At 39.1% G+C, this 24,598-nt stretch overlaps 1 protein-coding gene across 3 annotated transcripts in view; it reads left to right on the top strand.

Moving 5' to 3' along the window:
- UBAC2 (UBA domain containing 2) overlaps nt 1–21,587 on the top strand; it is a 199,886-nt gene extending 178,299 nt beyond the window's left edge. For all 3 annotated transcript variants that reach the window (XM_089679961.1, XM_089679959.1, XM_089679960.1), the window contains 2 exons: nt 14,232–14,336; nt 19,562–21,587. In XM_089679961.1, the coding sequence (XP_089536087.1) occupies nt 14,232–14,336; nt 19,562–19,669 (213 nt within the window). In that variant the 3' untranslated portion in view covers nt 19,670–21,587. The remainder of the gene's footprint in view (nt 1–14,231; nt 14,337–19,561) is intronic.
- Nucleotides 21,588–24,598: the final 3,011 nt, after the last annotated feature.

Raw genomic sequence — 24,598 nt, 5'->3', positions numbered from 1 at the left:
AAAAGATAAGTTCACCTTTGGAACATGTTACATGTTCCACCCATTTTTAGAGTGGAACATGTAACATGTTCCCATAGCCGCAGCCACCGTCCGTCGCCCCCCTCCCTCTGACAGGTAATACGGGGAGAAATCTCCCCGTACTATCTGTTAGATTTGAAAACAGCATGGTCGTGTGCCCACATGGCCGCGTACAACTGAGGGTAGTTAATTGTCCAGACGGATATGGGTATTCTGGTAAGAACATTAAAAAAACTTAATATATGTGAACTAGCACTTAAAGAGAGATGTTGCTTTTCATCCTGTTACTATGTGAGTTGTTTGAAAGCTTGTTTCTATTGTTAAATATTGATTTTAAAATGGAGAGCACTAGATCCTCTAGCTTTTACCGATTTGAGGGGCATATAGTACGTTGACTCTGTGCATGGGCCTCCATGAAATGATCCCAGTTCTTCCAATTTTGGGTGGAGATGTGGAGTATCCCTCTTCCTAGTCAGATATTGCCTGTTTTGGACTCCTTATTTATCAGAGGTCAGTTTCAAGGTAAGCAGACTACCTATCAGAGTACACAGGGATATTGGAGTGAACCCGAGACATTCCAAACCTCTGGGTCTAGTATGCTATTTTGAAGGAGTACAAAATAGATTTGCCATCTCTGCCCCCTCTTGCTTCTACCCTCCAATCTACAAGCATCAGCACAAAAACAAGCAGATTTATTGCCCACTTTGTGACAACTTTTGTCACCGGGGGGGATGGTATTGATACCAATTCCTTGGGGGGGGAGGTTTTCCTGTGGTTTTCATTCAAAACCTACACAGTCCCCAAATCAAATGGGTGTGTTCGGCCAATTCTGGACCAGCACTTCAAATATATAGCACTACCATTCAGGTTCACAAAAGGTACTTTCCCAGCTTCTTGCTCTTCTGCGGACCCAGGGCATTCATGTGACAGGGTACATGGACAACCTTTTACTGAAGAACTTCTCTTCCATGGCATTTGCAGCCAGTGTACAAAGAACTATTCAGTTATTTCAAACCTTCAACTGGTAAATCAAATTTTCAAAGTCTGCTCTGTAGCCCTCACATTATCTGGAGTTCCTGGGTTTAATCTGGAACACAGCCCAAGCCAGAATCTTCCTTTCTCCAGAAAAGGTTACCTTTTAAAGTCCCACACAAACCCTCAGATCTAAAAGGCACTCCTCAGTTTGTTTCTGCATGAGGGTTCTGGGCTGAATAGTAGTCTCCTTCAAGACAGTTCACTTTCTCCATTTCCACTCCAGGACTCTTTAACTCAGCATCTCATGTCATGGAACAAACAGGTCCACTCCCTGAACCTGTCTATGCAACCAGACAATCGTCTCACTGGCCTGGTGAGTCTTCAACTCTGCCCTGGAGTTGGGAAAGCCTTTCCACATCCTAGAAAGTGGTGACAATGGATGCCACCCTTACTGATTGCTGGAGGGGGGGGATTTACAACTTCACTGTTCAGGGGACATGGTCTTCAGCGGATTTAGGACTCACCATCAACATTGTGGAGACCTCACACTATCTGTGCATAAAATGGACCCCCAGTCTTGGTGCAGTTGGACAATGGCACAGCAGTGGTTTACATAAACCATCAGGGGGGCACCAGAAGTGGAACTGCCCTAACCCTAGGTTCACACCTAAGCGTTTTCTGCAGAGTTTTGCAGAAATGCAGTACAGTCCATTTAACATGATTTCTAGAGATGAGCGAATCGAACTTGGCGAAGTGGAATTCGTTTTGAATATTAGGAAAAATTCGATTCGCATCGAATCCGAATTTTAGCAAACTTCGGATGCACGAATCGAATTTTCCCCGATCAGCCGGCAAAAGTGTCACTGCAGAGAGCTCCGCTATTTCTGACAGTTCTCTGACAGTTCTGACAGTTCATTTACAGCGGTTGAAACATTGTATCTATTTGTTTCCATTTAGGATACAGATGTTTTTATTCGGAAATAAATAGATACAATGTTTCAACCGCTGTAAATGAACTGTCAGAACTGTCAGAGAACTGTCAGAAATAGCGGAGCTCTCTGCAGATACACTTTTTGCTGTACTGGAATTCTTCTTCTTTTCATTCTTCTTCTTCTTTTCATTCTTCTTTTCATTCTTCTTCTTCTTCTTCTTTTCATTCTTCTTCTTCTTCTTTTCATTCTTCTTCTTCTTCTTCTTTTCATTCTTCTTCTTCTTCTTTTCTTTCTTCTTCTTCTTCTTTTCTTTCTTCTTTTCTTTCTTCTTCTTCTTTTCTTTCTTCTTCTTCTTCTTTTCATTCTTCTTTTCATTCTTCGTCTTCTTCTTTTCATTCTTCTTTTCATTCTTCTTTTCATTCTTCTTTTCATTCTTCTTCTTCTTCTTCTTTTCATTCTTCTTCTTCTTCTTTTCATTCTTCTTCTTCTTCTTTTCATTCCTCTTCTTTTCATTCTTCTTCTTCTTCTTTTCATTCTTCTTCTTCTTCTTTTCATTCTTCTTCTTTTCATTCTTCTTTTCATTCTTCTTCTTCTTTTCATTCTTCTTCTTTTCATTCTTCTTTTCATTCTTCTTCTTCTTTTCATTCTTTTTCTTCTTCTTTTCATTCTTCTTCTTTTCATTCTTCTTCTTCTTCTTTTCATTCTTCTTCTTCTTCTTTTCATTCTTCTTCTTTTCATTCTTCTTCTTTTCATTCTTCTTTTCATTCTTCTTCTTTTCATTCTTCTTCTTTTCATTCTTCTTCTTTTCATTCTTCTTCTTTTCATTCTTCTTCTTTTCATTCTTCTTCTTCTTCTTCTTTTCATTCTTCTTCTTCTTCTTCTTTTCATTCTTCTTCTTCTTCTTCTTTTCATTCTTCTTTTCATTCTTCTTCTTCTTCTTTTCATTCTTCTTCTTTTCCTTCTTTTCATTCTTCTTTTCCTTCTTTTCCTTCTTCTTCTTCTTCTTCTTCTTTTCATTCTTCTTTTCATTCTTCTTCTTCTTTTCATTCTTCTTTTCATTCTTCTTTTCATTCTTCTTCTTTTCATTCTTCTTTTCATTCTTCTGCTTCTTTTCATTCTTCTTCTTTTCATTCTTCTTTTCATTCTTCTTTTCATTCTTCTTCTGCTTCTTTTCATTCTTCTTCTTCTTCTTCTTTTTTTCATTCTTCTTCTGCTTCTTTTCATTCTTCTTTTCATTCTTCTTCTGCTTCTTCTTTTCATTCTTCTTTTCATTCTTCTTCTTCTTCTTTTCATTCTTCTTTTCATTCTTCTTTTCATTCTTCTTTTCATTCTTCTTCTTCTTTTCATTCTTCTTTTCATTCTTCTTCTTTTCATTCTTATTTTCATTCTTCTTTTCATTCTTCTTCTTCTTTTCATTGTTCTGCTTCTTTTCATTCTTCTGCTTCTTTTCATTGTTCTGCTTCTTCTTTTCATTCTTCTTTTCATTCTTATTTTCATTCTTCTTTTCATTCTTCTTCTTCTTTTCATTCTTCTTCTTCTTCTTTTCCTTCTTTTCATTCTTCTTTTCATCTTTTCATTCTTCTTCTCATTCTTCTTTTCATTCTTCTTCTCATTCTTCTTCTCATTCTTCTTTTCCTTCTTCTTCTTCTTCTTTTCATTCTTCTTTTCATTCTTCTTCTGCTTCTTTTCATTCTTCTTTTCATTCTTCTTCTTCTTTTCATTCTTCTTTTCATTCTTCTTCTTCTTTTCATTCTTCTTCTTCTTTTCATTCTTCTTCTTCTTTTCATTCTTCTTCTTTTCATTGTTCTGCTTCTTTTCATTGTTCTGCTTCTTTTCATTGTTCTGCTTCTTCTTTTCATTCTTCTTTTCATTCTTCTTTTCATTCTTCTTTTCATTCTTCTTCTTCTTTTCATTCTTCTTCTTCTTTTCCTTCTTCTTTTCATTCTTCTTTTCATTCTTCTTTTCATCTTTTCATTCTTCTTCTCATTCTTCTTTTCATTCTTCTTCTCATTCTTCTTTTCATTCTTCTTTTCATTCTTCTTCTTCTTCTTATTTTCATTCTTCTTCTTCTTTTCATTCTTCTTCTTCTTTTCATTCTTCTTCTTCTTCTTTTCATTCTTCTTTTCATTCTTCTTCTTCTTCTTCTTCTTCTTCTTCTTCTTCTTCTTCTTCTTCGTCGTGCCCCGTGACTGCCCAAATGAGTGAAGTGTGCGGTGATTCTAAGATCGACGGCACTCATCTGCATGTCATACTGACTGACAGTATTATTTCTCTTCCCCAGCAGACTCCAAGGGCATTTAAATTAAAGGTACAGTGTTCTGCACTAATATAAAGGCTCTCTGAAGCCTAGAAACCCTTTAAATAAGTTAAATTCGCGGCGAATAAATTCGCATCGAATCAAATTTCTCCCGCAAATTCGGCGAATCAGCCGAATCGAATTTTTGAATAATTCGCTCATCTCTAATGATTTCCTATGGGACATGTTCACATCTGTGCGCTTTCACCTGGTGCGTTTTTGGAAAGGGTTAGGGACTTTTTTGAACGCACAAAGTTGCGTTTTTGGTTCTATAGACTTCAGGTTTCTATCCTATTTATTCTTTTTCAAAAACCTCTTCCTTCACAGTTCATAATCAGGACTTTTCTTCATATAAACCACTAATTTGACCTCTGATGTCACCTTGGGATCTTACCCTACTGATCTCTGCACTCCAGAGACCCCCTTTTAGCAGATATCCATCCGGAAGACACCATATGTAAGGTTGCCTTCCTAGTGGTCCTACATCTGTTTGGTGAGTTTCTGAGCTGGCACCCCTTTCTTGTATTTCAGAGTGACCTTTTTTTTTCTACCTAAGGTGGGGACATTGCCTCTGTCCCACTGCAAAATATGCCAAGAAGATTTCCCTACACTTAATAGATGTAGTCAGGTCTGTCAGAGTTTACTTGCTAGCCACTGCTTCTACCCATAAAACGTAGTCCCTTTTTATCCTCCCTTCTTGCTCTTGTAGAGGACATTCTGCTTCCCACTCCACCATCACCAGGTGGTTCAGACAGCTTATTTCTACATCTTACACTCTTAAGGATATAGTGTTCCTTCTTTTCCTATCAGAGTATCACTTCACCAGATCTGTGTTTAAGCAGGTTGAAACTGCTAATAAGTTAGGATCTGGCCTAGGCTGGGTTGCGAAGGGGGAAATTTTACTGCTCCCATTGCGTGGGCTTTTTAGAGCGTCAGCCAGCCCACCTGTGATCTAAATTAGGGAAAGACTGAGGTCCAAGAGTCCCGCTTTGCCCATGGAGAACTCTGGGGATTTGTTTTGCTGGATACCGCACTTTCCGGTGTGTTCCATTTTTGACCCGCATCTAAAAGGACTTCTTCTGCCCAGTAAAGGACTTTGCCACCATGTATGGACTCTTGTATAGTAAACTGTATGCCTGGGCCTTTTGATTGACAGGGCTATGAAAGGAAAGTTTACTCTGTGTTCTGTATCCACGTTTTGCACTATGGAGTCTAGTAAAGACTGTTAAACATTTGTCTCAAGCCAGGTCTGAAGCTATTCAAATGGGTGCATAATGGGGCTTTAATAGTACTAGAGGGGTATGAAGCATATACAGCGTCAAACCAGTATGTTAAAGGATAACAAGTTTGTTGCCATTGAGAACACAGTGACCTCTAAGACACTAAGCAATCAGATGAAGTGTGGTACCTGGGTGAGGTGAGGTGTCCTCTAGTTGTGAGGAGGTTGCTATTTGGGCACCCTCCCTAGAGGTTCGTCTCCCATAGCAACTGGGAGCAGACTAGCATTACGGAGGTCCTCAGCTTAACTGTATAGCATGGAAGAGGAAGGGTTAACATAGGAGACTACTAAAGAAGCCCTGCCTTAAGACATAACACGTTATGTGGGGGGGGGGGCTGAGCCACGCACATGACATCATCCCACAGCCATCTTACTAGCGGCTTTCAGCCGTTTTATATTTATTCGCTCCTATTAGCACTGGTACAGGTGGATTTTATTCTCATTGGCAGTATTATTATTATACAGGATTTATATAGCGCCAACAGTTTGATCAGCACTTTACAATATAACGGGAAACAATACAGCAATGATACAGTTCAATACAAGAGGGTTAGGAGGGTACTTGCTACTTGGAGCTTACAATCTAAGTATTAAAGTTTTAAAAAGGAGAACATTAGTGGCTTTCTCTTTTTTTCTTTTTTATGAATGTGTTCCCACACTCAGAAGTGATGATAGGAAAGCTTGTTTGCACCAGAAGATTAACCCCTGAAGGGGACAAAGGCATTGTAACCTTACTGTTTATTCAGGGGTCATACCTGGGAGGTGAGTAGCCATTATTCACTGTTGATGTGGGTTTGAGTTGCACCTTAATTTGTGCTTGATTAAGGGCCGGTTCACACTATAGAAACACAGTCCAGATGCATTCCGGATGCGTTTCTGCATGTGCGTTTTTGACACATTCTGGTGCATTTTTGATGCATTTTTTATGCGTTCCAGTGCGTTTTTAATGCATTCCAATTAATCTTTTCCCCTCTCTTTTTCTTCTATTTAAATAGGGACATGTGCGTTCCAGTGACTTTTTATTGCCTTCTGGTATGTTTTTGATATGTTTTACCGCATTCCAGTACAGTTCTGTGCAGAAAAAATGCACCATGTTCTACTTTTTTTTTTTTTCTGCAACCGGAACACACTGGAATTGCAAGCACTAATGTGAACTATGACACTGATAACCATATAACCTACTTTCTGTGTGTTTTGGATGCAGAAAAAAAGCAACTGAAACTCTTGCAGTGTGAACTGGCCCCAAAGCATACTTTACTTGGAGGCACTGTGGTGGTTTTTTACATTTTTGGACTTTTGTGCACCATATCATTGTATCTGTGGACTCTATATATAATTATACATATTCACTTTCTGGAGACTTTATTTATGATTGAAATTGTAGATATGTTTATATTGTTTTGAAGGGTTGCACTGCACTGTATTTTGATTTTGGCTCTAAGATATGGAATTTACAGGTGAGCCAAATCTCCCTGTTTATACAGGCAGTCAATAAATGATTTTTTTTTTTTTTTTTAATACTTTGAGTGCTTTTGAAAAGTTCTGTTCTCTTAGACACACAAAGAGAAAAAACAATAATGAATGGGATAGCTTTTTTGTCTGCCCCAGGGGCGGACTGACCATTTGGAAGCTCGGGCACTGCCCGAGGGCCCGGGGTCAGTAGAGGGCCCCATGAGATGCCCCTGGTACCTTTTTTCATAGGCTTTTTGGAGTTTGGGCAAGGATACAGGGGCCTCATGATCCCCTATTGCTCGGTGGCCCCATGAGTTGTCAGTCCGTTCCTGGTCTGCCCATAACAAAAGTGAACACCTAAATGGTAGAGCTTAATTGTAACATTTCAGCAAAGTAGCATAATAGCCATTCTAAACATTTGCATACAGCAGCAGGTGTCACAACATGTCAGTATATTTTACTGTCATTATGACAAATCACAAAGTAAGATTTGGCAGGAAATGGTCTACAGCTTCCCTTGCTATGTTTAAAACCACAGAGATCCTATTAAAGGTGCTTAAACAGAGTTGATTTTCATTTTAGTTTTGTACCTTCCACTGATTTAAACTACAAAAAAAAAACTGTGAACTTTATTCCCCCAGTCTCTGACCAATGTACAAAGAGAGGCAAGCGTCTCCCTGCCTCTATACAGAAACCAGTTAGTGAAGACAGTGCATAATTTAGTTTAAAGCAGGGGTGTCCAACCTGCGGCCCATGGGCCACATGCTGTCCAAGACGGCACTGAATGTGGTCCAACACAACATCGTAAACTTACTATTTGGAATTTTTTGTAAAAATGTGTTTACACTCGGCAAACACATGCAGCCGAAGATAAAATTAACATAGTCTCTTTACTGGACTTTTATAAGTTTTAGCTTCCCAAAGAAAAATATCCCGTCTTATCCAAGTCATCAGTTTTCAGCAGCATCTATATTTGTGAGCAATCATTTTCAAGAATGAAGCATACGAGGAGCAAAATTAGAACCAAAATATTTTGAGAATTCATTGAGAATTGCTGCTACATCCATCAAACCAGATATTGAACCTTTTATGTTTTTCTGATCTGACTATAGATGCATTGTTGTCTATGGAACCATACACACAACTGTGTAAACATGAGTAATACAGCAGTGCGTTCAGAGCTATTAAACTAAAATAGAAACTTTTGTGTTTGAGTGCAGTACTTTACGCGCATACGCGTATTTATGCATCGTTTATGCATGTATATTGCAATACTGGCAATGAAGAAGAATTGTTCGCTTGTATGCGCTTTTGAGCTCCTTTGTACACAAGGTCTTTACAGAACATTTTACTCTGAATCTTTTTGTCAACAAGATCATGGGTATAAACATCAGTAAATAGCCATGTACAACTGGCTTTATTGTTAGTGCATTTGAGGTGTGGCCCTAGACAAAGCGTCTTCTTCCAATGTGGCCCAGGAAAGTCAAAAGTTTGGAAACCCCTGGTTTAAAGTGTATGATCTGCCAAAACATATACCTAAGGTTAATATAAATGATGGAAACTAATGTTGATCCTCCAGGCTACACTATAGTGTGTACAAGAAGCATCTTTGCAGTGATGCATAACCACAACACCCTTACAGATTTCCACACATGGAAGTCTTTATGGTGGACTGTACACTAGTTTAGTGCTTATTACTATTTCCTTGTGTTTCATTTTTACCAGTGGCAATGTTTGCTTGGAATATTTGCATGGTTTTCCCTCCACAGCCCAAAACATAACTACCTTTCATTGTATCATACAAGGTAGGGACTAATGTAAATAGTCTATGTGGAATTCTAAATAATATAAAAATGAGAGTTTTTGGATTTACACTGTTGTGGTGTGTTAACATATTCCATTAAAGGGTTAGTTCACTTTTTCTTACTTTTCCTAAAAACATCCCTATGCCGTTCAGTGTTCTTAATTCATTAACTTGCTATGCTCCATTTTGTGAATAAATGTTTACCCTATGGAATGCTCATGTAATTGTCCCCCCAGCACTGGAGCACTTCTGCTTTCATTTCCTGCCCAATTATGTGCAGTCCACTTTCTTTCATTCGCACACAGTGCTGAGCTGCGAGAGAAAGTGGACTGTAAGTGTGCGGGTAGGGAACAAAGCTGGGTATGTGCTGCCAGCTTCAGAACGGAGAGGGATGAACATAAATAAAAAAGTAGGTACTTATCTGCAAAATGAAGCACAGCATGTTGATTGGCAAGAAGTTTGAATGATTAATTAGGTCAGTGATATCAATTACTTAATCAATCAATCGCTATAGGACAGTGCCTCCAATATGAAATAAATGATTAAATACACTGACCTAATTAATTATTTCTTGAATTAATTCCCTTTGTAGATATTAATTACAATAAAATTGTGTGAAAGTTTGGACTATGAAAATATAAAAATGAATAAAATTTTATTTGACAATTAAATAACTAACAATCACGTATAGCAGTAGGATTGATAGTACGGCAAATAAAATTTATTTACTTCTGTATGCATTTCTCAGACTCATCGTCTACTTCAGGGGAACAAAAACAGGAAGATCTAATGTACAGTTAGTATGATTTAAGTGTTGTTCGAAAATTATCTAACTTGTTAGCATTTGATATCTTTGTAAATTTATATAGTCAATGTGTATAAATAATGGCTTAACGGCGTATGTGCTGCACTCATGTCACCATCTTGTCATATAAGGGGGGTTTCCACAGGTATCATACACTTTGGATACAGTCCCGCAGGTATGATACACTTTGGACAGTACATGGCGGGGGACAGATGGAGGGCAGCACTTGAGGATTGTACGTTTGTGGTGCTGCTCACAGATGCGGGGTCATTTTTGATGGCCAGTCTGATTTAATAGGGTGAGTTTCCTTTTTTGTAGGACAAGTTTGTGGTACTACTTCTTAACTACATTTTTATAATATTTGTTTGTCCTCCACCTTCAGTGACTATTGGCAACTCTGCGAGACTTTATACATGGTAGGCATGTATTTACAACTCTCTACCTGGGATGTGGAGCAAGGAGTCCGGCCAATCTACTTCCTCAGATATAATCTTTAACCATTAGCCGCCCGGCCAATAGCCGTTTGGCGGCCGGAAAAATGCTTTAGATTTCCGGATGGATGCCATATGGCGTACTCCCGGGCATGCGCAGTTTGTGCGCTTGCAGAGCCGTGCAGCGGCGCGATCTGTCACCGGCCGTGTACCTCGGAAACGGCCAATGAAAGATCTGATTACCGGCCCCCTTCATTCATGCCATCCATTGTATACTAGTGTCTAGCTGTAAATGGTCACCGCGATCACATGCACATGTCATGTGATTAGCTGTGGCCAAAAAAAAAAAAAAAAAAACCCTGAATGAATCGATGTCATTGAGGTAAATGCTTGCTTATAGCAAAGTAATTCTTTGCTATAAGCAAATTGTGTAAAAAGAGAAAAAAAAAAAATACTGATCACTTCCTCAAAGTAGTACACTGTTACTATGGTAACATTGTACTACTTTGGTCATATGAAAAAAAAAATCCTAAAAAAATGTAATAAAAAAAAAAAAAAATATATATATATATATATATATATATATATATATTTATTTTTTTTTTTTTTTTTCATACTGTCACCAGTAAGTGTCCCTGATCACCGCCATGCCAGTTATATGATGATGCTGTACTGCACTGGTGACAGTATGTAAAAAAAAATTGTGAAAATAATTTTTTTAATTTTTTAATTTTCTGAAAAATTATGACAAAAATACAACTTCAAAAAACTTGCCATTCCTCTTATAAAGTACGTCGGACTGTCTACTTTGCAAAAAGTGGTCATTTGGGGGATATCTGTACTATTCTGACATTCTTCAAGAAATTAGATTGGCTGTCAGTACTTCAGGATTGATCAATATTCAGATCTATACCATAGTTTGTGAACTCTATAACTTTCCTACAAACTAAAAAATACATCCTAATTCTGGTTATTTTCACCAAAGACATGTAGCAGAATACATCTTGGCCTAAATTTATGAAGAACAATTATTTATTTGTAAACTTTTATAACAGAAACAAAGAAAAATGTGGGGTTTTTTTTCAAAATTTTTGGTCTTTTTTTTTTTGCTAATTTAGCAAAAAATAAAAACCCCGGCGGTGATTAAATACCACCAAAAGAAAGCTCTAGTTGTGTGAAGAAAATGATAAAATTTTAGTTTGGGTACAATGTTGTATGACCGCGCAATTGTCAATCAAAGTGTGAGAGCGCTGAAACCTGAAAAATGGCCTGGGCAGGAAGGGGGTAAAAGTGCCCGGTATGGAAGTGGTTAATATACACGGTTGAGACTAGTACGCTGGGAAATTGATGCACGATTTTAACTGGGTTTGTAAATCCTCTGATACTGCATACAGTATTTAAATGCATATTTGAATATACAGAGATATCATGTTAGCAATTTTGATAATTATTTGAACAATACAAATATATACTGTATAATTCTCATTGTGGAATAGATTCTCCTGATTTTGCCCTCCTGAAGAAATAGACTGTGGGTGTGGAGAAGAAATGGTATTGTCTCAACATTTTCACCCTGTAAGACTAACCATGATATATTATTGCTGTAATAAGAAAAGTAATATTCATGACATCATCAGACAAAATAGGGGCAATTAACAATTTTTCCTGCGTCATAATGATGCATGAAACTAGCGTTTGTGTTGTGCATCACATTAGGGAAGCAGATAGTCCTATTTCACATTTATCCGTGCCATCCGTGCTAATTTCTGTTTCAGGGTGAATTATAAACTGGCACTGGGTCTGCACTTAATTAACAAAGAGAATACAGCAGTTTTCCATATAGAATGGCAAATTTATATACTAGTTACAAATGATTTCAGATAACAATGTTGCTTCAATTTTGAATACTTCTGTAAAATCTAAAGCATCGGGTATATCATGACTGTTTAGATTGGTGTAGATTTTGGTATCTGTTTTGTTTTATCTTTCATGACACCTTTTCCCTGCAGGAAGTGTCTGGAACTAGATGCATTAGTAATTGCGTTTATCTTCTGCTACTGGATAGTGGTGTTTCTTTGTAGATAAAGGTTGCTTAGGATGAAGATAATTTAAACCACTGATACATCTTTAAAAAAGTACCGTAATATTTTATATGATTTGTAAGGCAAATGAAGCCCTTTTGAAGTGGAGTTTTAAATTAAGACATGATGATATGTCATACTGCAAAATATTGGTGCAAAAGGCCACAGGTTTGCTCAATTTTTATTAAGTAGAAGATAAGAGTTCATGAACTCCGCTTCTTTAGTTGTGTATTTATCTGTTTTTGCTACACTGTAAGTAAAAAAAAAAAGAAATGCAATGAGAGAAAATTAATTTGGATGTTGCTCATAATAGGCTTGTTTTTGTGCTATCCCCATAATGGTAAAGACATACTTAAAGGATCATGGCGAAAAAAAATATTCAGTATAAATGGACAACTCTCCAGCACATTTCACGTTCATTTTATATTTTTAAATGCTGCTGCAAGTAAAGAAAAACACATTAATTTTCCAGAAATCCAGTCAGTTGGCACTACCTGGTGAACTACAGGACCTCGCTTATCCCCATCCTTTTCCATCCTACTCCACATACATACAATGATTTCTTTACAAGCTTTAAATTGGTTCTAAAGTCTTTTTTACCTTCATGTACTTACCTGAGCCCACTCTTGATCCAGTGATGTCCACGAGAGCCTTGGTTCTCCAGGGACTCTCATTCCTGATTGGCTGAGACAACAGCAGGAGCCATTATTTGTCAGTCACAGCCAGTGAGCTAATCAGGAGCCATGGGGAGGGCCAAGCTGTGGTTCTGTGTGTGTGAATGGATACGCAGAGCCGCGGCACGAGAGCGAGCCTGCTCAGGATTCCCCATAGCAAACTGTTTGCTGTGGGGGAACCTGACAAGGGGAGGGGCCAGGAGCTCCAGCGGGGGACCAGAGAAGAGATGGATCTGGCTGCTCTGTGCAAAACCACTGCGCAGAGCAGGTAAGTATAGACATGTTTGTTATGTTATTTTTAAGAAAAAGCAAACAAACAAGATTTTCACTTTAAACTGCTACTACCTTGCATAGTGTGTAGGGAAAGGGCTCTTGAGAGATGCAGTTCTGGGGGCTGTTTGTGTCCTTAGATACTAACCTCCAAGCAGCTCTCCATGCAAGATTTGCAAAAGTCTTATGATGTCAAAGGTAGAAATAAAAGTTGTTTATTTCTGCAGGAAAAAAAAATATAAAACCGTGAATGCTGGGGAATGTTCTAGAGCGTATAAGGATGGTTTGGGGTTAGAATTGGGTAATACATGGATATACATGAAACTTGGTGCCTGCAGCTTCCTGTGCTGACATTCGCACTTGTGTGCTTTTGCTGCAGCACCCTATAAAGTACATAAAGTAACGACTCATTCACACCAGAATACGATGTGGGAAACCCATGTTCACGGTTTCCTGTACTGTATTCAAAATTAATTGGTTGTGTGATCTACTGCGGGTGGCATTATAATCCTAATGGCACCCCAAATGCAGATCACAAACCCAGTGCATTTGCCTGCATCAGATCGCATGGTACAGTAGTACCATGCAAACAGGTGTAGTGCGTTTTTAAAAAGTAAAATATGTACTACTTTTGGAGTGATCCAATGCAATTTCAACCCATTCAAATCAATCAGCTGAAAATCGCATAACACACTGAGTTGCACAGGAATGCAGACTGCAGTGGTGTGCGATTCAGAGATAAACAGGTCCTAAAGCTTTTTTTTTTTTTTCAAATGTTGCTAGATTTGTATTTTTGTAAGAAGACAGGCAAAACTAAAATTTGCAACATAGATTCTTCTTGTCTGAGTGCCTATGTCCACTAACATGAACCATGATGGCTAACTTAAATCTTTATTACTTACATAGTCAGTATGTGGGTACAAGCTTACTAGGGCGAATTGATAGAAGCTGAAACTCTACGTTGCTTTCAGATCTGGCGCTCTCTACTGCTCTTTTCAGTGTGCCACCATAAGAAGCCGCTTCCTATTGCAGTTCACCTGCAGGGTCTCTCGAGCCAGGCTGTGTGTGTCTATAGCCACAGAAAAGCGGAAAATTCTTTTTTTGTGTGTCCAGCATTTCTTCTTTGGTGTATTATAAAGCAACGGTCCAGAGTAATTGACCTTTTGGGTCTAACACATTACTTATTCATAAACATGGTGTTTTTGTTAATATAGGGAGGAATGTTTGTTTGGAATCGTTTATTTCCACCATTACGGCAACGACAGGTGGTAAATCAAGCAGAACCACAGGCACCTCCTCCTCCAGCTCCTGAGGAACAGGTAAGACCTTATTTAAACTGCAGGATTGCATAAGTGTCCTTTAACAAAAAAATCTACATTAAGTTTTCTAATAAACATATCTTTCTCTAGAGGATTTTTGTAACACAGCACTGCTGTTGTTAAATCGGATTTGTAGCCACACTTCTTGGAGAATAATATAAATGTACTTTTTTGGAAGTAATCAGTTTGTCCACCTGAAATAATATACTAGTTTCTCAGCTGTCCCCCTTATGTCGGGGTATTGGAAGAGCAAGTAACATAACTGGTTGATATAATGGCAATAGTTTCAGGCTTCAATGTAAATTTTACCTGTTATCCAGGTGATATCAGTAGTAGAAAATTATTATTCCTTGAGAATATTATTCTAGAGTAATGTCTATTATATACAGTATTTCAGTTTTACTGTACACGTTAACTAAAAAGAGAGCGAAAAGAGTCAATTGTTTGTTTAAGAACAATGCTGAAAAATATCTGACCCACAAATGTCTTGGTTTTTGCTTATAAAGAAACTGCTTGGCAAATTATTATTTGAGATAGAAACAGGTGATAACTGTGTTGTAAATTCCCAATGCAATTTTAAAACTGTTGCAGCTTCAACTCACAGACACTCTTTCAAGTAAACCCCCTTTAATGCAAAGCAGTTGATACTGTCATGATCAACTACACCATGGAATATAACGTCCCCTGACAGTATGGAAATCCCCAGATTTATTAGACTTCATTTTCTTCTTGCAAGTTTTTAGTAATGTAACATTTTTTCCTCCCCTGCTCCAGCTTCAAAGGCAGCCCCAGTCAGAGTCAGAATAAAGTGTCTTAACCCAACAAAAAGAAACTAGTGAAATAGCTACCTTTTTGTTAAACTAGATAGATTTGACATATACTGTAATTGTTTTACATGCAGAAAAACCTAAAGCGGTTCTTCAGTCCGAATAAAAAAAATTAAATAAAACTCTGCATCTAAAAATATCATAGCTGCTGAATTTTAAGAAAAGGACACTTCCTGTCCAGGGATCCTGCGCTGTCCTCACCCAGGTCGACTGGGCATGCATGAATCGCACTGTGCTTTGTGAATGGACATGTAGCCTCCTGGGACCTGTGACGTGTCCCTGGAGGTTGCTGGTAGCAGGGGGGCAGGGTGAACTTCTAGTGGAATTGCCTAGGCAATTCCAGCGGAAGTGGAAGTTGGGACCTGCAAGAAAAAGAGCCCCTCCCCACCAGGGTGAGCACACGCCCAATAATTAATGAAGTTGGTTCGGTCTACACAATCTCATCCATATAGTTTACCCTTTTTTTGTGGGCAGAGTCGTTTTCTTTTGTTTTATTTTTATAACAGATTCTCTTTAACCCTTTGACAAAAACAATCCACATATACTGTAGGTAGTAGCAGGGCAGGTGAGCCTTAATGCCCAGAGAGCTTATGGTCAACTACTGATGATCAGGAGTCTGTAAGGTGGCTCCCAATGACAGCAACACAATGCCACATAATCACGAGCCCCTGCTACTGGTTTTGGTTGTCAGCCCATTTAAATCATTGGCTCCCACTAGGCATAAAGGGGGTTAACAATAGAAAGTATCACATTTTTTGGATATAGTTAGCGTTGGCTTATTTTTGGTGACTTTTATTGTCACAGGAAACTTTGATAGTGACTGCTTTGTTTGCATATTATATATTTTAAAGAGATATCTTTATAGTTATAAATACTTTTTGTCTTAAGCCAGCCATACATGGAGCCGTACAAGTTCAGTGGGGATTGGCCGAATTTCAATCCATGTATGGGCAAAGTGGTTCTACTCCTGCACAACCACCCTGTTCAGTTTTCCCCGCTTGATCAGCACCATTATAGCTGCCAGTGCTGATCAATGCAACCTCAGTAAAACCTTGGAAGCCATACCAAGACCGCCTGTGAGGACATCCTGGTATGTTCTTTCAGACTGGATCCAGTGCAGGCGAAAGTAAAGATCAGTTCTCTCTCCTCCCACAGACCTCATCTGTGAGAGGAAATTAATCTGTGTCATTTACACAAGAAACCTTTTTTAACCGAAATGAAAAAGTGAAAAATCCCTCAAAATAAATACTTTAAATTCCAAGTGTTTACATGGAATCTGCAAGATCAGTAATTGCCACTCTGAGACAAGGAGAAAAGATGGTATTCATGGACATTCAATATGCTTATTTGCATGTTCCTATTTCTCTACTTCATCAGCACTTTCCGTGCTTCCATTTGTCACACTGCCCTTTGACCTATCCTCTGCCCCCAAAGTGTTCACACAGGTCATAGCACTTCTGTTTGCCTTTCTGAGAACTCAGGGTATCTAAGATGCAAGCTATCTGTATGATCTACTTTTGAAGAACTTATCTCTCATTGAGCAGAAAATGTCCAAAAGACAATTCAGATGCTAAAGGCCTTTGGCTGGGTGATCAATTTCAGCAAATCTGGTGATGTTGATGACACCAATAATGGGGGACAGAGGAGAGGACACCGATTGCAGGGGATCAGATGAGAGGGCACCAATGGTGGGGGTCCCTGATGAGGATTCTCTAATGAGAGAAACTAATGTGAAGGCTCTGATGAGGAGTTTCTGATGTGAGGGGGTCTCTGATGGGGGAGTCTATGAGAAGGGGAACCTGAGGAGTCTCTGATGTGGGAATCACTAATGAGGGGGGTACTTATGATGGGGTCTCTGATAAGAGGGTGATAACACAGGATGTGATGTCAGTCTGTGCATAAAAGACATGCATAAAAACTGGTGTCAACGTGTATTAAACCGACTAAAACGCGCATGAAAACTGATGTAAACTTGTGTCTCTGCAAGTGAAATCTGCATGGTTTTTGCATCTATTGGTGTCAACGAGCCCTAATAATAATAATAATAATAATAATAATAATAATAAAAAAAGATTATTTCAGTTTTTGGATGAAATGGTTTTGTAGCCTAACAAATTATGTCTTCTTTTAACAGGACAGAAGGCCCTTTCATGTGATAACACATTTACCTTCTGATCTCATTACATACATCTGTACGCACTCTTAGGGAACCAGTGACAGTAATATAATGTCCTGAATGCAGTTGTGTAAATTCATGATCTCTGTGTTGACCGTACAAGTGGTCCTGGTGACTGCATGGCCATTTAGTCACTTCTGCAATCATTTAATCTCTGTTTAGGAGCATTTCCACAATCTCTTGTGAACTGTAGAGACCTATGATTTTTCCATTAAAAAAAAAAAAAAAAAAGGACCTGTTACTGTTTTTGCATATTGTTACTGAGGGAGCTTATAAGGAAGACACTTAAAACAGCAAAATGAAAAAAAAATAAACCTTATAAACACAGGATATACAGATACAGTGTGCTTGTAAGGGGTAGTAGTGGTGGTTGTTTGTCACATCCTCTATGCTTCCCCTCATTGAGCGCCAAGCAAGGGTCACATGAAAGGCCTACCCCCGGGGTGGGTTCTTCTGGGCTACACTAGGCACCTAGTATAGGGTCTTTACTAATATTCCCCCTTCAGTCCATCATAAATGTTGCTGCCAGACTAATAACAACCGCTCAGTGTCTGCCACCACTCTCTGCCAATTCCTCCACTGGATTCCACTCTCCCAACAAATGAAATTCACAGTACTAATAGCAACATACAAAGTAATCCACAACTCTGCCCCAAGCTACATCACCACCCTGTCTTAAAATATTACCCAAACCATCCTCACTCCTCTTAAGAGCTCCTGTTCCTTAGTTACTTCATCACCTCCTCCCATGCTCGCCTCCAGGATTTCTCTAGTCTCTCCCTTCCTCTGGAACCTCTTACTCTAATCAGTCTGGCTATCTCCTACTCTGTCCACCTTTAGGCAGTCCCTGAAGCTTTTAGCCTCCTGTCAGGAAGTGAGGTGAACTGTCCCGTGTGGAAACAGAAGCAATAAAAGTCAGAGAGAGGTTCCAATGTCTCCCACTATCTGAAACAAAAAGAAAAGTTGGCATAGAAACAAAGTTCAAAATGTTGCTAGTTAAAGTATGCAGGCATGGTCCACAGTCATCTCTATCATTAGCCCACCAGGGGTACGTGTGATATAGTGACAATGCAGAAGCACAATCAGGAGTCAGCTTATATAAGATTGCAGTGATTAGGTTTAGATAAACTTTAATGCAGAATTTTTGCAGTGTACTGCTCACTTGTACATTTACCTGTAAAAATTGTTGGTGTGGTGTAATTTGAGCACACTTTCAGGTACCTTTTTATTTAGTTATTTATTTAAGAGATCTCTTTAAGAACAGTATGCCAGCTGACAATTACTGGGAAGAACAATACATTATTAATTACCTAATCTTCTGTGTCTAGGATCTTTCATATTATGTTCCAGATGTTGAATGGAGAAATCTTATGCAGGCCATAGACGGGTTGTTTATCGGCTGATTTTTTTTGTCCGCACGAAAAATCGGCCGATATTCACGCTGTTAGTGGGGCCAGCCCATCGGTCGTTTTTCACAGATCGTCTTGTTTCGTTTTATTGGTCATGCTGGAAAATCTGCAAAAAATGGCCGTTTTTGTGGACATTGGTGGCAGCATCGGCAACGGGGCCGACCGATTTTTTGTTTATCGGCCAAAAATTCTGCTGATAAACGGCCCGTCTATGGCCTGCCTTAGCTTTGAGTCTTGTATGCCTGGAGAGTGTTCAGGTGGTTGTAAAGGGTCAAGGTTTTTTACTTTCCTGCATTCTATACATGAAGGTAAAGAACCTTTTGTGTGCAGCAGTGCCCCCAGCCCCCTCAATACTTACATGAGCCCCATCGAGATCCAGCGATGTGCACAACAGCCTCAGCTGTCCTGGGTCTCTGCCTCCTCATTGGCTGAGGCAGCAAGCAGGAGCCATTGGCTCCCGCTGCTGTCAATCACAGCCAGTCAGCCAATGAGGGGAGAGAGAGGGTGGGGCCAATCCACGGCTCCGTGTGAGAATGGACACATGGAGCAGCAGTTGCCCACATAGTAAGCTGCTTGCTGTGGGGGCACCCGACAGAAAGGAGTAGCTAGGAGAGCCTGTGGGAGACCAGAGAAAAGGAAGATCTGGGCTGTTCTGTGCAAAACCACTGCACACAGTTGGTAAGTGTAGACATGTTGTTTTACAAAAAAAAAGAAAAAACCTTTAGAATCACTTAAGAGAGTGTTTAGAATGTATTCTGAATAAATAAACGTACAATTGCAAAGGGCTGATCAGATGTCTTCTTACTATTGCAGGTTGCACAACTGATGGAGATGGGATTCTCCAGAGATGATGTCTTAACTGCACTAAGGGCATCAAACAATGATGTCAACTTGGCTACCAACTTTTTATTACAGCGATGATATTCAGGGAAATTTGCAATATTGTTTTCTGCTCATGTTCTATCCAAAGATCCTTTTTATATGTATTACACTTGGACAAAGTGGTTAATGTATTTTTAAACACTCTGAAAACCTACTACATGGCATTGTGCAAAGCAGGACAGTTCTTTAATTATACTGAAATAGTGATATTTTAACAAGATTTTTATGTAAGTATTATAGCTAATTTATTGAAGGAGTAGAGTAAATTTGCAAAATGAATTTAAAATTTCCTTAGTGAATGCTCTGAAAATTCACTTTGCAAAAAAATACCCAGTTAGGCACAAAATTGAATGATAGAAGTCAGCACAGCTTCCCAGTCAGTATTCACTATGCTCAATGAATATGCTTTACTCCTATATTAAACAAGCTACAATGTGTTAATATTTGCATAAAAAGTGGGGTTTTCTAGATGATGTATTCAGTGTACATTTTCACAGCTTAGGAAATGATGTATGTGTTTTTTGTACTAAGAGAGCCTGATCTCTTTGTATTGCTGGAAAATGGATAAAAAGCTAAGCAAATCTATAATGTTGCTGCACTGCAATGATAAGCTGAGTAGGTTTGGCCAAATGTCAGAGTATAATAAATACTGTATGGACCTCTGGTTTCTAAAAATGTAAACATGATTATAACAGGAGCAGTTTCCAATGTGATCCTATAATCTAGTTTCTAGTTCATCAGAATAGACCTCTTACTGCAGCCTATACAAATCAATATTGCTGCCAAAAGACATATTGACACCCAGTACTCTCTTCTAGTATATGTTTTAGTTCGAATATAATAGTGGTAACTTTTTTTGCACTCTGTTCCATTGGAGAAATTGTCCTTCACTTCCTGTCCCAAACACACTTATCCTAACCCTAATCCCTTCTTGGTCTGTTGCCTCTTCCTGCTGGCTGACAATTAAAAATGTTGAATTCTGGGTGATTTTCCCCAGTGGTGGCACATAGCAATAAAAACCTGACAGGGGTACTAACCTCTTACCACGCTAACCAAAAAATTCAAGCAAAAGTTTTGACTGCCTTCCTGTGTCTCCTACCATTCAACACTTCCAGTGCTGCAGCCTCCATAACACTCTACAGCATTCATTACTGATGGGGAGTTCTCCTCCTGTGCTAAAGTTCCATCCCCGTCCTTCTATGTCACTGGTTGGTTTTGTATTGGTCAGGTTCAAGAGGTTGTAAGATAAAAAAACCATGGTGAACAGTGGAGGACATGGGCATCCTGCACCCCGAAATGTGGAATGCGAAGGGCTGCAACACTGGAACAGAGAGAAGGTAGGCACACAGGCCACCAGAGAGGTGAGTAATAAAGTTTCTTTCTTGCTACAGTGGAGATTCCTAGAGATTATTTTACTATTGCTAGCCCATAGCCTTCCATGCAACCTGTCATAACCTCAGGTAATTGATAACAGAAGGTTAGTGTCTGTCCTGTAAGGTCTTTTATCATCCTTTTCTAGATAAAAAAAAATAAAAAATAAACTGCTATAGAAGAAACATAAGGCTAGCAAGCTATATCAGTGTAGACGGTCAGTGTGATGATGGCCCTTAAAGCACAGGGAAAGACGAGATAGAGGTGTAAGTGGTTATATTTGCAAAATTGCTTGGTTTTCTTGGATTTAATAAAAGAGCTAATGCATTTTAAAAATACAGTTATACATTCGAGATCAGTGATCTTTTCATGTCTTTCTACACCTTTTGTTTTACCACAAACACAAAAAAGGGAAAGGCGAGGAGATGGATGTATGTGCATAAAACCATACTGATAACTATGTATTAATGTGATAAGTAATATCTGTTCCTTTTGGTGTTTATTATGTTTGCTTCCAATTGGAAAACAACTGATAAAACAAGGCCACTATGTTTCCTAATAAATATCTTTGCTATTGGTCTTCTTACTTACTGGAAGTTTTTTTCTCTCTGATAGCAGCAGCTAGCACCAAACCTGCACTTTTCAGGTAGGTTGTAAATTAAAGTGGTTGTTAACCTCAGAGACAAAATCTGAACAAGGCACATAGCCTTTCTCCAAAGCACAAAGTGTCATTTCTCTCTGCTGTCTAGTTTCTCTGCTATCAGCATGTGTTACGTCTGACAGGTTTTCCTGACACCGAGAGCTTAAAAGGTGACAGGAAAGGGAACTCCAGCAACACAGCACATGACTGACAACCTCAGCTCTGTTCCTGCGTGGGGGATCCCTTCCCCCAATTATCTTCCAGAGCTCTTGTACCATATGCAATTGCAGCTCCCCTCCCCCTACTTTCTGAGTCTGTGAAAAATCCTTTTTATTGTTGCATTATTGATATACAGGACAAATGGCTACAAATAAACAGATACAACTTTCACTATATTGCCAAAAGTATTGGGACACCCCACCAAATAATTGGATACAGATGTTCCAGTCACCTCCATGGCCACAGGTGTATAAATCAAGCACCTAGGCATGCAGACTGTTTCTACAAACATTTGTGCAAGAATGGGTCGCTCTCAGGAGCTCAGTGAATTCAAGCATGGTACCGTGATAGATTGCCACCTGTGCAATAAGTCCATCTGTGAAATTTCCTTGCTAATAAATACTCTACAGTCAACTGTTAGTGGTATTATAACAAAGTGAAAGCAACTGGGACAACAGGAACTCAGCCACGAAGTAGCAGACCACGTAAAATGACAGCGCTGGGTCAGCTTATGCTGAAGCGCCAGGGCAGAGATGTTGCCAACTGTCTGCAGAGTCAATAGCTAAAGACCTCCAAACTTCATGTGGCCTTCATGCTAGTACAACAGTGCGTAGAGAACTTCATGGAATGGGTTTCCATGGCCAAGCAGCTGCATCCAAGCCTTACATCACCAAGTGCAATGCAAAGCATTGGATGCAGTGGTGTAAAGCACGCTGTCACTGGACTCTAGAGCAGTGGAGACATATTCTCTGGAGTGACAAAACACGCTTCTCTATCTAGTAATCAGATGGACGTGTCTGTGTTTGGCGGTTGCCAGGAGAACAGTACTTGCCTGACTGCATTGTGCCAAGTGTAAAGTTTGGTGGAGAGGTGATTATGGTGTGGGGTGGTTTTTCAGGGGTTGATCTTGGCCCCTTAGTTCCAGTGAAGGGAACTATTAAGGTGTCAGCATACCAAGTAATTTTGGACAATATGGCCCCTTTCTGTTCCAACATGACTGTGCACCAATACACAAAGCAAGGTCCATTGATGAGCAAGTTTGGGGTGGAGAAACTTGACTGGCCTGCACAGAGTCCTGACCTCAACCCCATTAGAACACTTTTGGGATGAACTGGAGCAGAGACTGCGAGCTAGGCCTTCTCGTCTGACATCAGTGCCTGACCTCACAAATGCTCTTCTGGAAGAATGGTCAAACATTCCCATAGACACACTCCTAAACCTTGTGGACAGCCTTCCCAGAAGAGTTGAAGCTGTTATAGCTGTAAAGGGTAGGCCAACTCAATACTGAACCCTACAGACTAAGACTGGGATGCCATTAAGTTCATGTGTGTGTAAAGGCAGGCCGACCAATACTTTTGGCAATATAGTGTATGTAGGAGGATTTGTTTCACCTCTGTGTATCACCTGAGGCCAGTCACTTCACTGGGTATATTTAAACAGTAACTCCACATTTGATGAGAAAAAAATCATTCCCCTCTAGGTGACCTATGTACATTGCAGAGATTTTAAAAAAACTTCATAGCATAATAGCGGATTCCTACCTTTTGTTATTCTGAAGAAATAGCGGTTTGTGTCAGTATGCTGAGCGAAACTGTATGGAAATCATTTTATAATTATCAATCAGCTACTGCACCTGCAGGGCTCCAATGAGGAAAGTGGCAGGGTCTGCATCACTTTAGTGAACTTTTTTTTTCTTTTGGGAGTATCTCACCAAATTGACATTTTTGTTGTAGAGGATGCCTAAAATCTGCCTTGTATCTTAATGCAGACTTCTGAAAAAATCAGTAAGCCAATCACACAAGCAGAAAATTATACTTTCAGGGGGAGTTCTGTACACAATCTGTGTACAGAAGTCCTCCAGGTTGCCATTTTGCATAGCAATTTACCTTGCCTGTCTGCAAAAACAATTACACAGGTACAGGAAGTGATGAAATCTTCTCTCTGAGCACATTCCATCCCAGAGAGCAGAACCAACACAAAAGTAAGTACAAGCACTACACAATTACAGTTAGAACGCTCTAGGACACATTTAACCCCTTGATCGCCCCCTCCCAATTAACCCTTTCACTGCCCTGTCACCAGTGTCATTAGTACAGTGTACAGATTTTTTGCTAATCACTGTATTAGTGTCGCTGGCGACTTCAGATAGTGTCAGTAAGCGCCCCTCCCAGATAGCATCAGATTGCACCATGCGTGTGAGGTATTGCAACGAACATCAGATCAAGGGCAGTAATTCTAGCACTAGACCTCCTCTGTAAATCTAAAATGGTAGCTTGTAAAGGCTTTTAAAGCATTTCCTATGGATATTAAAAATGTATACAGTTTGTTGTCATTGCACGGGACATGCGCAGTTTTAAAGCATATCATGTTTGGTAAAAAAAAATTTTTTAAAAAAAACTCGTGAGCCAATATAGTGACTTTCACCTTCAGAATGTGTAACAAAATACTATTTTTTAAAAATGAATAAAAACATAAAGTAAACCAAAAATAAAAACAATATGTGGTTCGCAAACGCTTCACACCCAACTCATATAATAGTGTATATAATAGTAAATAAATAAATTATTGTGCTGCGCTCCCTAAAAACAAAAACAGCATGTGCATATATATCAATTTTCAGAAACATGCAGTAACCCTCTTAGTTGTGTTCCACTAAAAATCCACCCATGTAGCAAAAACATCCCAATATAATAGACAAAAAATCCTCATAAAAAAATCACCCATGCATCAAAAAAACA

The sequence above is a fragment of the Staurois parvus genome, unplaced genomic scaffold (genome assembly GCF_062004578.1).
Source record: "Staurois parvus isolate SC_StPar_1 unplaced genomic scaffold, SC_StPar_1.0 ptg000233l, whole genome shotgun sequence".
NCBI classification, from domain to species: Eukaryota; Metazoa; Chordata; class Amphibia; order Anura; family Ranidae; genus Staurois; species Staurois parvus.
Note: the sequence above shows the minus strand (reverse complement) of the source record. Positions and strands in the feature narration are given on the sequence as shown.